Source organism: Opisthocomus hoazin, chromosome 8, assembly GCF_030867145.1.
Source record: "Opisthocomus hoazin isolate bOpiHoa1 chromosome 8, bOpiHoa1.hap1, whole genome shotgun sequence".
NCBI classification, from domain to species: Eukaryota; Metazoa; Chordata; class Aves; order Opisthocomiformes; family Opisthocomidae; genus Opisthocomus; species Opisthocomus hoazin.
This window is the reverse complement of record NC_134421.1, coordinates 48,877,188-48,892,367: the sequence shown is the minus strand read 5'-3', so window position 1 is coordinate 48,892,367 and position 15,180 is coordinate 48,877,188. Positions and strand designations below refer to the sequence as shown.

Sequence of the window (15,180 nt, the reverse complement as noted above, 5' to 3'; positions counted from 1 at the left end):
TTGAGGCCATTGCCTGTCGTCCTATCGCTAGTTACCTGGCAGAAGAGACCAACACCTGCCTCACTACAACCTCCTTCCAGGTAGTTATAAAGAGTAATAAGATTTCCCCTCAGCCTCCTCTTCTCCAGACTAAACAGCCCCAGTTCCCTCAGACGCTCCTCATAACACTTGTTCTCCAGACCCTTCACCAGCTTTGGTGCTCTTCTCTGGACATGCTCCAGCAACTAAATGTCCTTCCTGTAGTGAGCGGCCCAAAACTGAACACAGTACTCCAGGTGTGTCCTCACCAGTACAAAGGCACCATCATCTCCCTACTCCTGCTGGCCACACTATTCCTGATACAAGCCAGGATGCTGTTGGCCTTCTTGGCCACCTGGGCACACTGCTGGCTCATGTTCAGCTGGCTGTCGACCAACATCCCCAGGTCCTTTTCCGCCGGGCAGCTTTCCAGCCACTCCTCCCCAAGCCTGTAGTATTGCATGGGGTTGTTGTGACCAAAGTGCAGGACCTGGCACTTGGCCTTGTTGAACCTCATACTGCTGACCTCGGCCCATCGATCCAGCCTGTCCAGATCCCTCTGCAGACCCTTCCTACCCTCCAGCAGATCAACACTCCTGCCCAACTTGGTGTCATCTGCAGACTTACTGAGGGAACACCCAATTCCCTCATCCAGATCATTGATAAAGATGTTAACCAAGACTGGCCCTAAAACTGAGCCCTGGGGAACACTGCTTGTGACTGGCCACCATCTGGATTTAACTCCATTCACCACCACTCTCTGGGCTTGGCCATTCAGCCAGTTTTTTACCCAGTGAAGTGTAAACCCACCCAAACCAAATAATTAAATCTGCACAGACCACCTGGAATTAATGGGGAGGTACCATCTGACATGCCTCTGGGAGAAATGCATTCCTGAAATGAAATGAAATTATATTCCAGAAATGAAACCTCCAGAAATTTTAGCCATCTCCTGCAAACTCTTCACAAAGGAATAAAATAATCTGCATGGAACAGCTAGAGGACTGGGAAATCTATCAGCTATGCACATACTTCTCACACCACAGAGCTGAGCACTGCGCACTGGTAGCAGGCAAATGCTGGTAAATTTATCATTAAGAAGATCTATGGGACACTGTTCATCATGAAGAAGAATGCAAGCTCTTTTGCACTTTCAAACTTCTGTGTTTCCAGGCGGATTGTCAATCCACATTACCTATTCCGTATGCCTGTACTGCATCTCCATTCTGTGTTCTTGCCCAGGCAAAACCTCATACATATCAATGGGCAACAGTGGCAATAGTCAGATGCCTTCAGAAACTGTGAGCTAGACCACAAAAACAATACATGCTCAGCTTCACCATCATATTATTTTTAAAGTAAACATAAAATTGTGGTTATTTTTTTTACTTTAATTTTGGGTTTTGCACTTTTGTGGCAGTATTCTTTCATGCTTTCAAGATTTTCTGCACAAATTCATGGTATATAGGGCTTGTCACAGTGGGTAAGGCAAAGGGAGAGGCGGGACTTTACCCACCACTCTTTGCTGCTCAGGGTAGTACATTCCCATGATACAGCACTTACAAAGCACCCTAGAAATGTTATCATCATGTCTGGCTTTGGCTATGACCTGCTTACAAATCAGATAAAGTGAGATTCTTGCCTAATCACATGATTTGGTAATCCAAAGCATTAGGGAAAAATAGTACAAGAAGTGCCTAAACTGACAGTGCACTGCATGAAGCTAAAACTCATTATTGTGAACTACTGAGCCTCAAAATAATAAAGAATGTTATGACCAAAAGACAGTTTATAAGTGAATTATAAGGCACTGATTCTGTAATAGGAAATTTTTACCAGGCATATTCTTATACACCTTATTTTTAGTCACCTGTTTTCCCAAATAAAGGATTTGAAAACATAGCTAAAATTTTTATCTACATCTTGAAATAAAAATCTTAGATCAGTTCAAAACTGAGATTTTCACCATTACATTTACTGCTTCTTTTATCCCCTAAATCAAAAGCTTCATTGACAAAAACCCTCTTTTCATTACCATATAAAAAATAACAGTCCTGTTCTTAACACCATTTTGTTAAAATAAATATGCTCTACAAACTAAATTAGGCAAAATACAACATCTAGGCAGAACGAGTGCTACTGTAAATAAACGTGCTGAGGTTGGACAAAGGGAAGAGAAAGTACAAATAAAATAGGTTTGGACAGATTATCTTAATGAGAACTAATTAATGACTTTTCATTGTTGTGGTTGGATTTTTTAAGCTTATAGGTATTTAAATATAAACATTCTGTGTTAACATTTGTGTACTTTACTGGCTGAGCGGCATTTAAACAGAAGTATCTGAGGAATTCAGGGACAAGTTCTGACTGATTCTTACAAGCCTGATACCACCGATGCTGGACGGTAGCATTATCAGTAAAGTAGACGAAGGAGACTCAGAAAGGGTGGCTTTTGTGCTCTGCAGAAATATTTAAATTATAAAACAAGATACTCTACATTTAAATGTATCACCAGATGAGAAAATAGCACCAAGAACCAACAAGAGATCAGAACCAAAAACTCAGATAATGTTGGATGAGAATTAGCTTTACAGAATGGAAACACACAATAGCAAATAAAGGGTTGTGTTAAAAGCAGCTGCAGAACGTAAGAGTGTTTGTCCTAAGCTGTTAGATATGCTGATAGATATTGTCAATTCATGTTATTGATGTAGTCAATTCCAAGTTGAGAACATTCTATTTTGAGCCTGATCTGACAGAAAATAAAATCTAAATAGTTCTTGTTTTTATCTTTTTCCCCAAATGAGGAGATACACTGAGAAAAGACGAGGCCTGAAAGCAAAGTACAAGACTTTTGCTGCCTTGCTAGATGTCCTTTGCATACAGCTCTAGGGAAGACATTTTAAATCGATGTTTTAAGTGGTGGGGAAAAAAGCAAACAGTGCTCTTCATCAAGGGTAAGAAAAAAGAACCACAGGCCAGTCAACCTCAGCTTGATCCCTTGGAAAGTGGTGGAGCAAAGAATCCTGGAAAAAAATTTCCAAACGTACTCAAAGTGAGAAAATGACTGGGAGTAGCCAGCATGGATCCATGGAGGAGAAATCATGCCTGACCAGCCTGATCGGCTTCTATGACCAAATGACTGGCTTGGTGGATGACAGGAGAGCAGGGGATGTCGTTTACCTTGACTTCCACCAGGCTTTCAACACTGTCTCCCATAACATCCTCACAGACAAATCGATGAAGTGCAGGCTAGATAAGTGGGCAGCAAAGTGCAGTGAAAACTGATTGAACTGTCTGGCTGGGAGAGCTGTGATCAGCAGCGCAGGGATCACCTGGAGGCCAGTCAGTAGTGCTGTACCCAGGGACTGGTACTGGAACCAATACCATTCCACATCTCCGTTAATGACCTGGACAAAGAGCACACCCTTTGACAGTTTGCAGACACCATGAACTTGGGAGGAGTGGCTGATACAGCACATGGTTGTGTGACTGTTCAGAGGGACCTCGACAGGCTGGAGAAAATGGCAAACAGGGATCTCAAGAAGTTCAGCAAAGGGAATTGCAAAATCCCGCACCTGAGGATGACAACCCCCATGCACCAGTACAGACTGGGGGCTGACTGACAGGAAGCAGCTTTGCAGAAAGATTTAGATGCTGGTGGACACCAAGCCAAACACAAGTCAGCGATGTGCTCGTGCAGCAATGAAGGCCGACAGCCTCCTAGGCTGCATTAGTTTGAGTGTTGCCAGCAGGTCACGGGTGTGATCCTTCCTGTCAGCACTGGTGAGGCCACATCTGGAGTGCTGGGTGCAGTCCTGGCTCCGCAGTATAAGAGGATGCCGTGGTTTAGCCTGGCTGGTCACCAGGTGCCCACCAAAGCTGCTCTATCACTCCCCCTCCTCATCTGGACAGGGAGAGAGGAAATATGATGACAGGCTCGAGGGTCGAGACAAGGACAGAGAGAGATCACTCACCAATTACTGTCACGGGCAAAAGAGTCGCAACTTCAGGAAATTAGTTTAATTTATCACCAATCAAATTGGAGTAGGATAATAAGAAAACAAAAACAAACCTTAAAAACACCTTCCCTCCACCCCTGTCTTCTTCCCAGGCTCAACTTCTCTCCTGAATTCTCTACCTCCTTCTGCCTAGTGGCATGGGAGGATGGGGAATGGGGGTTACAGTCACCACACGTTGTCTCTGCTGCTCCTTCTTCCTCAGGGGGAGGACTCCTCACACTCTGCCCCTGCTCCAGCATGAGGTCCCTCTCACGGGAGATAGTCCTCCATGAACTTCTCCAACATAAGTCCTTCCCATGGGCTGCAGTTCACGAACTGCCCCAGTGTGGGTCCTTCCCACGGCGTGCAGTCCTTCAGGAACAGGCTGCCCCAGCGTGGGTCCCCCACGGGGTCACAAGCCCTGCCAGCAAACCTGCTCCAGCGTGGGCTTCTCTCTCCATGGGTCCACAGGTCCTGCCAGAAGCATGCTCCAGCACGGGCTCTCCACAGGGTCACAGCTTCCTTCGGGTGCATCCACCTGCACCAGCGTGGGGTCCTCCATGGGCTGCAGAGGGATATCTTCTTCTCCGTGCTCCTCCACGGGCTGCAGGGAGACAGCCTGCCTCACCATGGTCTTCATCACAGACTGCAGGGGAATCTCTGCTGTGGTCCCTGGAGCACCTCCTCCTCCTCCTTCACTGACCTTAGTGACTGCAGAGTTGTTTCTCTCACATATTCTCACTCCCCTCTCCTGCTGCATATTGCCATTATGCAGGTTTTTAAATTTTTTTTCCCCCCTTCTTAAAAACGTTATCCCAGAGGCGCTACCATCATTGCTGATGGGCTCGGCCTTGGCCAGCAGTGGGTCCGTCTTGGAGCTGGTTGGCATCAGCTCTGTTGGACATAGAGGGAAGCTTCTAGCAGTTTCTCACAGAAGCTACTCTGGTCGTCCCTGCTGCTGTGCCAAAACCTTGCCACACAAACCCAGTAAAGAGGGACACGGACATACTGGAGCAAGCGAAAGGTCAGGGAGGTGATTAATGGCTCGGAGCATGTGAGATATGTGGAGAGGCTGAGCGAGTTGGGATTGTTCAACCTGGAGAAGAGAAGGCTCAGGGGAATCTTATCAAAGTATATCAACAGCAGACGGAGAGCAGTAAAGAACACAGCCAGACTCTTCTCAGTGGTACTCAGGGAAGGACAAGAAGTAATAGGCACAAAATGAAATACAGGAAATTAATTCCTTTTAAACATAAGTAAAAGCTTTCTTATTGTGAGAGTGGTCAAACACTGGCGCAGGTTGCTCCTCTCGGTGGTGGAGTATCCATCCTTGCAGATATTCAAAATCTGCCTAGACTTAGCTCTGGGCAAGCTGCTCAAGGTGACTCTGCTCTGCGGGCTGGACTAGATGATCTCAGGAGGTCCCTGCCAGTCTCAACAGCTCTGCAATTCCGATATGAAGCATGAAGGAAAATAAGAGATATCGTCCCTCCAAAAGGTGCAGGCAGTTAGCGGAGCAAATATTATCTTTTCTACACAGGAGATTTGTGTAATCTTATGTATGATAACATGATCACCCTGGCCTTAATGCAGCAGTAGTTGTGAGATGACACTGCTGGACTGAGTCATTACATTTAAAAATGTTTGGGACCTGACTTTTGAATTTTCAGAGTTTGTATCCCAATTGGTGCTTTGCATATCTTTGGTGGCAAGCTTTTTGTAATGTTCTGTTAATTTTTTTTTTGCCATTAGAATGAGAACAAGTTATTGCAAAAGGCACCCACAAATCTGAGTGCATATTGTATTCCTCTTCGTGAAAAAGTATCTTAGAGTAACCAGTTCCATGTTTTTTATGGAACTACCTCTTATCTGCTACAGGACTAGCACTACTTGCAGTGATGCACCGGGAACACAGACACTGACACATGACTGGTGATGGTGGTACCCACGAAAAGTGGCCTTAGCAATTCCTGCACTAAGGAAGCGTGACCAGAGATATTCAATAGGTTGACACTCGCTTTCCTGTGTTTCACAAGTTTTGCCCACTATTATCAGTTCATGTTAAGAACACGAGCCCACCGTATAAATAACCCACTTATTTTTATACAACTGCCAGACCGTCCCGCCAGCCGTGGTCCTCCTCACCCATCCCCGCTCGGTAGCTCCCACGTCCCCCCTGGTACCGGCACCACCGGGCACGGCGTGCGGGGAGCGAAGGAGGACTCGCTGATCCACACGAAACCCGACATGCCTTCCCTCCCCGGGGCTGCCCTGCCGCGGCGCCCTGGTCGCACTCCAGAGATTTAGCTTTCGCATGGTGAAGCCTTTTTTTATTCCGTTTTAGAGAGTGATGGCACCGGGCTGTCGTACGTTTCTCACAGCCTCACCTGTGAAGGCAACCGCTGCGGACACGACCCCGGCGGGATCCGCAGACAGCCGGGAACAACGGCTCCGGAGAGCCGGGAACTGCCCGTGCGCGGCCGCGGGCTGGCAGCGGGGCCGGTCCGAGGGGGCCGCGCACGCCCCAGCGCCGGCTCGCTCCCCCCTCAGCACGGCACGGCCGCGGCGGCGGCTGCCTCGGCGGGCATTCGAGAGGCCTCTCGTTTCCTCCCTCACGGCGCGGCAGAGGATGCCAGCGAGCCCGGGGTCAGCAGCCAGCCCGGCCAGCCCAGCCGAGCGGGACGGAGGGCACAGCCAGCCGCCAGCCGGGCCGGGCCGGGCCGGGCCGTGTGCCGCCCGGCCACCTGCGGACCGCTGCCCCCCGCCGGGGCGGGCGGAGGTGCCGGCCCATCCCCGGCCCCGCCTCCGCCGGGAGCCGCCCGGAGCAATTCCCACGGCAACCCAGGCTCGACCCCCTTCCCAAACCCCGCCTCCCCTCCCCGCCCCTCCGCTCCCGCCCACCGCCCGCCGCCGGTCGGGAACGCTCCGTCTGCAAACTCGACGTGTCCGGGAAGGTGCGCGCCGCTCCCCGCCTCGCCCCGCGCCCGGCCGAGCGCGATGCTGGACCCTTCCTCCAGCGAGGAGGAGTCCGATGAGCTGCTGGAAGAGGAGCGGCGGGACGCGCTGCTGTTGGCGGCGGCGGCGGGCGGCGGCGGCTCTCTGCGCTCGCTGCCGCCGCCGCCGCCTCGGGACCCGCGGGGCAGGGAGGCCGGCGCGGCGCGGGCGGCCAGCCCCAGCCCCTCGGCGCTGAGCGAGGGCCGGGAGGAGCAGGAGCGGCTGCAGCGAGAGGAGCGGGAGAAGCGGCTCCGGCTGCAGCTCTACGTGTTCATCGCGCGGTGCATCGCGCACCCCTTCAACGCCAGGCAGCCCACGGACATGGCCCGCCGGCAGCAGAAGGTGAGCACCGGCCTCCCCGCCGCCGCGCTCCCCCGCCCGCCCGCCGCGCTCCGGCCCGCAACAGGTTGAGGCGGGGCGGGGGGGGCCGTCGGCGCGGCGGGCGAGGAGGTGTCGGAGCGTGGCGTTGCGGGGCCGGGCTCCTCCGGCACCGAGCGGAGCGGAGCGGCCCGTCAGCCGGCGGGGGTGGAGGCCGTGGAGTTCTGGGGGCCGCGCTCCGAGTCGCCCGGGGCCGCTCGGCGCTGGGAGAGGGGGTTCCGCGGCTCGGCGCGGGGTGAGGGACGGAACCGGGGCTGCCAGAGTTGCCGGTCGCGGTCCGACCTCCCGTCCCCGACTCGAGCGAACTCGGCCACAGTGCGGAGGCGGACGGGGAAACCGTTGCGGTTCGTTGACTGCGAAGCGCGGCCGCTGCGTGCGGAGAAGGTGACGAGAGCGGCCTGCTGGGGCCGGCGGACCGGCGTCGGTCTCCGCGCCGGGGGGCCGGCGGGTACCGGCGCTCCCTCGCTGCGACTTGTGAGCTGCTGGAGAGGCGGAGTACTTCAAGTTTGGAAACAAGGCACTCTCTTTCCAGATAACCGCTTAAAAGCTCAGTGCTTGAAATGTTTGTGTATTTTTCTTTTTTTTACTTTCATTTCTGTAAAACAAACAGACCCACCCAAATCAAAACAGAAAAGAAACCAAAAACCCGCCGTTCACGTCAGTTTCCAGAGGGGAAGAATTCGGTTCCACTTGGCTTTTTATGATCTTGGTACTTCCATATCTCTAAGGGTTTGTAAAATCCATCTCTGAGGGTTTGTTTTTGGGGTGTCTGAATTATGCCTGCTATAGATAATTTGAGCTTAGTGAATTCCCTGACAAGTTAACGTGGCGGTAATAATAAGATTATTTCTGGAAGAACGTTTTGTTTTTATTAAGTGTTAGGTACTTAAACTGTGAAGCCTGTGTAAAGACGTCTTGTAAGCAGGAAGCCAAAGAAAGTCTGGCAAAATGAGAGTTTTCACCACCCCGCTGAGGACTCCCCACCCCAAACCAGAGTCGTCAGAGAAATTATATTTTGAGAGGACACCTGGAGGTCTTCCCACTGGCCAAAGCCAAAGCTGACCTGATGCAGTGTTGGTATCAGTCTAGGTTCAAGCAGCAGGCTCAGAAGCCTTCAGAGGTGAGATCCCACAGCTCATCTGTGTGACCTGCTCTGGTGCTGCATTGCCTGTCTCGTGATGAGATTTCCTTGATCATCTTCCAAGTTACAACTTGTGGGCATCAGCTGCAGAAGATACTGAACATTTAGAAGTTCTCACTGATCTCAGTCACTAAGTATAGGAACTGCTGTTTAAAAATAACTACAGTATTAATTATTTTTGTTAATAAGATATGTGAAAAGACATTACTGATGTGCAGCGAATACAGAAATACAACAGCTGTGGATTTAATATATGAGCAATGAACAGTCCGATTGACAGAAATGACTTGATACCCAAAATGAAATGTTACTCTTGCTAATTACTGTTTTTAAATGAACTCTGACTTTTGGTTTAACTGCTATATGTAGAAGGATTCTTGTCATGCTTAGGAATTTAGCTGCAGAACGAGGATGATTTGTCTCTTGCTGCTCAGGAACTAGTGCTTTTAAATAAGACATAACACAAACAAAAAATCTTTCTAGGAGTTGCATTGCTCTCTAGAAATGATGAAATGCACATAAACATCCTTCCTCTTATTTGACAGTTTGACCTATTACCCAACAAATTACTCAGTCTAGGGTAGCAGCACTGGCCCTGAGTTGTGACAGTTCAGAAGACCTGCTTTGATCGTTCCAGGTCGCTGAGAGCAGAGCGAAGGAGCCCCTTTCTGAGCTCTGATTTTTGCACGCTGTGCTGCACCCTGGCCCTGTGTCAGCCTGAGGAATGAGAGTACAAGCACCTGTCTTGCGCTGTGCCCTGTAGAAAGGCGCTTCTGGGTGCGTGGTAGCTGGACTCGTACTACATAGGGTAAAAGTCTGTCTTACGTCCTGAATGAATTTTCTCACTGCCAAAGTATGATATAGGTGTGGGCTGTCCTTAATCTCTTGCTCTTTTGCTTCACATCTGCCTTCTGTTATGTGGCTGGCTGTCCGCTGCTGGCTGGACTGCGATTCCTCACCTGTGGTGTTCAGCTGGAGCCATTAACTACCGCACGCCCTGCCCATCATCAGTGGATAAGTGACCCAAGGTATGGTTTCGAACCGGAACCTGTGATGCTCTGTGGTTCCAGCTCCCAGCCCAGTCTGCCAGTCTCTGGTTGTGCACTCCTCGTCATGCTTTTGCACCAGCAGTCTTTCCGATAACCTAAGAATAGTATCCACCCTGCTTGAGAGCAGCAGTAATTTGTTCTTGCTGGTGGTTCATTTGGCATATTGCTGAGCAAATATTGCAGAATGCAGTTTGCTGCTTTTTTAATGTGGAACATATTATCCAGTAAGGGAATGAGTTGGAATTCACATATCAGATATCCTCACTTGCATTGTAATATCAGTGAGGAAATAGTTTACAATATGGCTGGCTTCTTATGTTCTTGCCTCAGTATCAGATTAAAATGTACTGTATGGTTTCTTGAAACCATCATACTTAATGGACTGAGTTGTACTAATTAACATAAAGAATTTTAAATGCAGGCAGTGTTTCACTCCTCTGTTGTCCTTTCTCATCCTTCTTTCTTCTCACCGAGTAAAATTAGCTCAGCTCTACTGTGATAGATAAGATTAATTAAAAAAAAAGAAGAAATCAAACTTTTTAAAAAATCATAATTCACCAGAGTCCATGAGCTCCGCTAACTTGTTTTTAATGCCAAATTCAAGATAATTTAGCCCAGACTCTGCTGAAACACATACTTTTATCATCTGGCTGCAGTTCTTTTTTAATCTGCAGGATATGTGGTAGAAATACTCTTTTGTTAATTGTTCAGTTAGTTGGTGGCCTACTATTACATCCTGTCTTACTTTGGCTACTGGTAGATTTGTGGTGGAGAAGGAAGAACAAGCTAGTATTGGGGGTGTGGAACTGAAACATGATGTGATTTTTCAAGGTGGGTTAGCAAGTCCTGACAAAAACGGAGTTAGTTCTACGGAGCAGAACTAATATGTACTAAGTAACATATTTTCAGTAGATATTTATGGACGTTTGGTCGTGTGTTTTCCAAACTTCTAGAGAAATATTAATGCATCAGTGCATTACATGTCATGTTTTTATCAACCAAGGTTTGTCTGTCCCTGATTTAAAGAGACTTTTTTGTAGTTTCTACTTCTTTTAAGGAGTCCTCTGGAATATATTTCAGCATCTTTCTTTTTCTGCCTCTCCACTGCTCTTCCTTTCTAGTCCAACAAAACAGAAGAAGAAAATAATTAACTAATCCCATTCCTTTTTCTTCTTCTGTCCTACCCCAGCCAAACTGAATCTCAAACCAGCAGACTGAATTTGTCCATAGAATGGGAGTTAGGTGGTGGAAAGAAATGTGTTCCCTGTGTGGCTGTCTTCAATCAAGGGAAAGTGGTGTATGTGAACGTACATAGAGTCAGTAATTAGATGATGACCCTGGTAACTGTGGTTTGTACTCATCAGTTGTATGTACGTACGTACTCAGGTTTACTCGGGGAGTGTATGCCAAAGGTGGGTTCTGTATCTGGAAGATGAATCAGAGTTAAAGTTCCTGGTGAAGGAAGGAACAGTGAAATGCTACAACTAACACAAAAGGTGTTCTTCCAGTGTTTTTCTTCCTTGACATTTTGAAATTTGCTCTAGTCATCAAGTGGTCACACAGAAACACAAAACTGGGGGAAGAGTAACACTCCTATGCCAAACAAGATTCCTCATGCATGAAAAGCTTGGTACATCAGAGGTAATAAGTAGCAGAAGACCTGGCTGTTTAGAAATCATAACTAAATGACTTCACTTTCTGAATACATGACGACCTGTTTTTCTTCCGTTTCTTCTCTTCTGTCCACCTGCTCAATCGTGAGTAGATCAAAAACATTGACTTCTCAATTCTCAAAAGTAGGAGTGGTATTAATCAGTAATTTATTTTGATCTGAACTCCATAAGTTTGTTCCTTGCTGTTGCTTGGACGTTACCTCCAAAGGAGAGGTTTGTAATGATACTTGTCCGCTAAGTAACTTCATCAGGAAAATGTTGGTTACGGGGATAGACTTCATTCTCTGGATCACAGTTTTATTCTCAATGTCTTTATTTTTCTTGGTTCAAGCCCCACTTTTCCTTGCTTTTGAGCTGGTGATGTGTATCTACTTATTTATTGGCTGAGCCTGCTTTGGGAAAGAAAAATCATCTCTAGGCTTCTGAGCCTTCTTCGTAAGATGCTCTTTTCCCCACTGCAAAGGTAACAAGGAGAGTACATCCAAAGCCGTTGTTGCCAGAAACTCTAGACACGCTTCAGAGGAAGAGCTTAGCTATAAAACTTGGCTGAGTGGTCAAAATTCCGTTAAAGAGCTTTCTAGGGAGATGTCTTCCATTCCTACATTCAACATTTCCTTTACAAATTTATTTTTTTTTGTGAAGTGCCTCAAAAAGTAATTTTAAATCAAGTTTATTTGACTCTTCTTCCCCCTGCCTCCCCATCACAAACACCTTGATGACACCTTGTCATGATGCTCTAAGCTGTGCGTATTTTGTCTTCAATCAAGGGAATATAGAGTGCTTTGGTAAATCCTGTCAGAGGCCGTTAAGGTGGTGGCCTACACAGCTCTACACATGTTGAGACAAGATTATTCACACATAGAACCACAGAATCATAGAATGGTTTGGTTTGGAAGGGGCTTAAATCTTTTTACCCCAGTCAGAACTTGCTCTTCAGGGAAGAGATTGTTCTTGCCTGCAGTAGGAAGGTTGCTCTCGATGGGCAATTGAGTCAGCCAGGGCTGAAGAAATACTGAAGGGTGGTGAGAGCAGCAGAGCCTTCTGGTTACCAACGCCACTTCAGAAATGACAATCCATCAGAGTTTTGTTTTAATCTTAAATTCTTCTGCTCCCTCGCCAGCTCAGCATTGATCGGTGTGGCTTGGCCGAAAGCTGGGCAACATGCTGGGGGAACAAGGCTTTGGTCAGCAGCTGTGCGGTGAAGTGGCACGTAGGGACAGCCTGCAAATGAAGTTCACTGTGCTGAGAAAATCATCAGTCTCTTCTTTTGCTTGTTTTGTTTTCCCTGCCTGTTTTACCCATACTTGCCTTTGAAATGTGATTATTTTTTAATTATTATTATTTGAGGGGACAGTTTTAATTTTTTTTTCCTGAATGTGTGACCTCAGGTTGTTTCTTTCTGTCACCCACACAGTTTGACAAGTGTGTTAACTCTCTGGGCAAATAATCCATTTAAAGTGCTTGAGGAAGGCTACTTATTAGATTTTTCTACAGGGGAGCTGGCAGGGAGAGAGCTTGAAGGATCAGCTGACTGTCGCCATCTCTGCAGGACCAGTGTGTGGGAACTGGCTGGCTGGGCTGCCTTGCATTTCTCACCCTTTGCGATCAGTTGTTCTTCTCACGTTATATTTTGTGTATCTGAACAGTTGGTAATTGGTGACAGAGAAGCAGAAATGCCAAATCAGCTCATCTTGTCCTTATAACTTTCTCTGACATCATCTGAGAAACATTGCTGCCATGGAAGAACAAAGCTGGTAAAAATATTCTTTTGCCCTCCGAACCATGCTCCTTTCCCTGTATCTGGAGAGGGGCAGTGTATCAAAGTATTGGTTGCCATGTGCTGTTTTTAACCAGTAGAATATTGCCAGAGCAGAAAATAAATGTTGGCTGCTAGTTGACTATTGATTGAATGATGTATTTCTATTAAAGCAAATTCACTGTTTTCCTCCTCTCGTCCCCCAAGCACAAGTGTTGTCACCGGTTCATGTTTGGGGACACTACTAACCAGTCACCTCTCCATTTGCATGCTGCTTATTAGACTTGTTTTTTCTCTTTCTGGCTTTTACCACTTCTTGTTAGTATTGGTGAATATAATCCTGAAATTGCTTTTGATATATATCATTTTGCTTTTTTAATGTACCTCTGTGTTGGTGTTCTACTTTCTTGTTATCCTTGTTTCTTTTTTGTGTGTAGATGTCTCCTACTTTGCTAGCTGAACACATCCCTGTCTCCTGCTGCTTCCCTTTTATTCATTTGCTTGCCATAAGTGGAAAGCTAATAGCTCAGAGACAAAACTTGCTTCCCATTTATCAACCCAAGAGGTGTCTGGGGGGGAAGATGGGATGATGCGTTGTCTTCTAGGCAAGTGCTTGGCTCTCCTCCATCGAGGATGAAGGATGTGTGTTGGGGTGCTAGTCTTTGTGCCTTGACTCTGGTCCTGTATTCAGTTGTATGGAGCCCCAGTTAGTATATTACTCTGTCTGAACTGGGTGCCAGCCTCTGAGATTTTTAAACTTTCTAATCTTTTAAGTCTCGTTTCATATTTTTCTTGTCACAGGGCTGCCAAGATGCCTCCTATATTTCTTTCCAACTTACTCCTCTTGCTGCTTGTCGATGGCTGTGGCGTGCACAGGTCTGGTACTCAAACTCCTCCTCGGTTTCTGGCTGTTGCTGTTGCGGAGGGGAGTCAGGGAGAGGATCAGCGTCTGCTGGACTCCTGTTCCCTCTGCCTGGTGTCTTCCTCCAGTGCCTGCTCCTGCCTAGAAGTGCCGGCGCCGAACTGAAAGCAGCCCAGTTCTTGTGCGTTGCAGCCGATTCCCCCAGGTTTCAGAATAGCAGCTGTGAAAAGGCAGTTTGCAGTTTGTTGCTGTGTGGGGGAAACTCTGAGCAGCAGGAGAGGCAGAGTGTTTGCGTGTGGGTACCAGGCAGCATCAGCTTAGGTTTGTGTTTTGAAGGTTATTTTCACAGCCATAAGCGTTGAAGGCTTTTCATTTTTTTGTTTAACACTCTCTCGAATTTGATGGTACTTGCCCAAAAGAATTTATTTCTGGTTCTTGTTTGTTTTACAGCAAGGAGATAAAGCATATGCTTCTCTTCAAGCGTGATTACTTGTATGCATAAGTTTAAGAATGTTCTTGAGTGGTTTTCCCGTCAGGAAGGGGAAAAGCATTAATTAACAGCATCGTGAAGAATGAACAGAGCTACAGTGAGTACTTCTTTAACTACATGACCTGGTGAAGAAAAATTAGAAGAGGAGAAGGTGATTGTACAAGAATTTTTCTCCAGCTGTTTCCATTTCTCTCATGCATTAATTATTCATTTACGTTTAACTGTCTTGGCTGTGGGTTTTTGGTAATAGAGGCCGGCAGCTTCTGTTTAATGAAAATGCTGGAGGGATACTCTGAGTGATAGCAAAGACACACAAAAAATATCCATAGAGTAGTACTTTGAATAGACCTGTTAGGGCCACAGGTAAGGACATGGAAGAAAGGACAAAGCTCAGACAGTGTGTAAATGAGATCTCCAAAGAGATGATGTACATCTGCAAAGATTAGGGGAGAAATGGAAATCAGTGATGGAGAGTTTCGTGGACTGAGTTGAAGGTATTAAGGAAGTACATGGAACTGAACTAATTTTGGAGTAGAGGAACTGTTCAGCAAGGACAGTGACAGAGTTAAGAGGAATGAATTTATAGCAGAGAAATCCACTGGCTGTGAGAGTTATGCTTTTCAGTATGAAAGAAATTAAGAATATCTTGGGGGTAAGAGTTTTTGCAAGAAAGATACTGGGCTAGGAAAAAGAGATAAGGATTAAGCTGGAAAAAAGTGAATAGTCTCAATGTCCATGTCAGTGTAATACAGGATAGCAAGGGCAAAGGGTTGATGAGAAACTTGGTGCTCAGAACTTGGAGTCCATGGAAATCAGAG

General features: G+C 47.1%; 1 protein-coding gene across 4 annotated transcripts in view; it reads left to right on the top strand.

Annotated features, from left to right (window-relative positions):
• Nucleotides 1-6,945: 6,945 nt before the first annotated feature.
• The window catches only part of CADPS2 (calcium dependent secretion activator 2), a 325,438-nt gene continuing 317,203 nt past the window's right edge, over nt 6,946-15,180 (top strand). For all 4 annotated transcript variants that reach the window (XM_075428325.1, XM_075428323.1, XM_075428324.1 and 1 more), the window contains exon 1: nt 6,946-7,355. In XM_075428325.1, the coding sequence (XP_075284440.1) occupies nt 7,017-7,355 (339 nt within the window). In that variant the 5' untranslated portion in view covers nt 6,946-7,016. The remainder of the gene's footprint in view (nt 7,356-15,180) is intronic.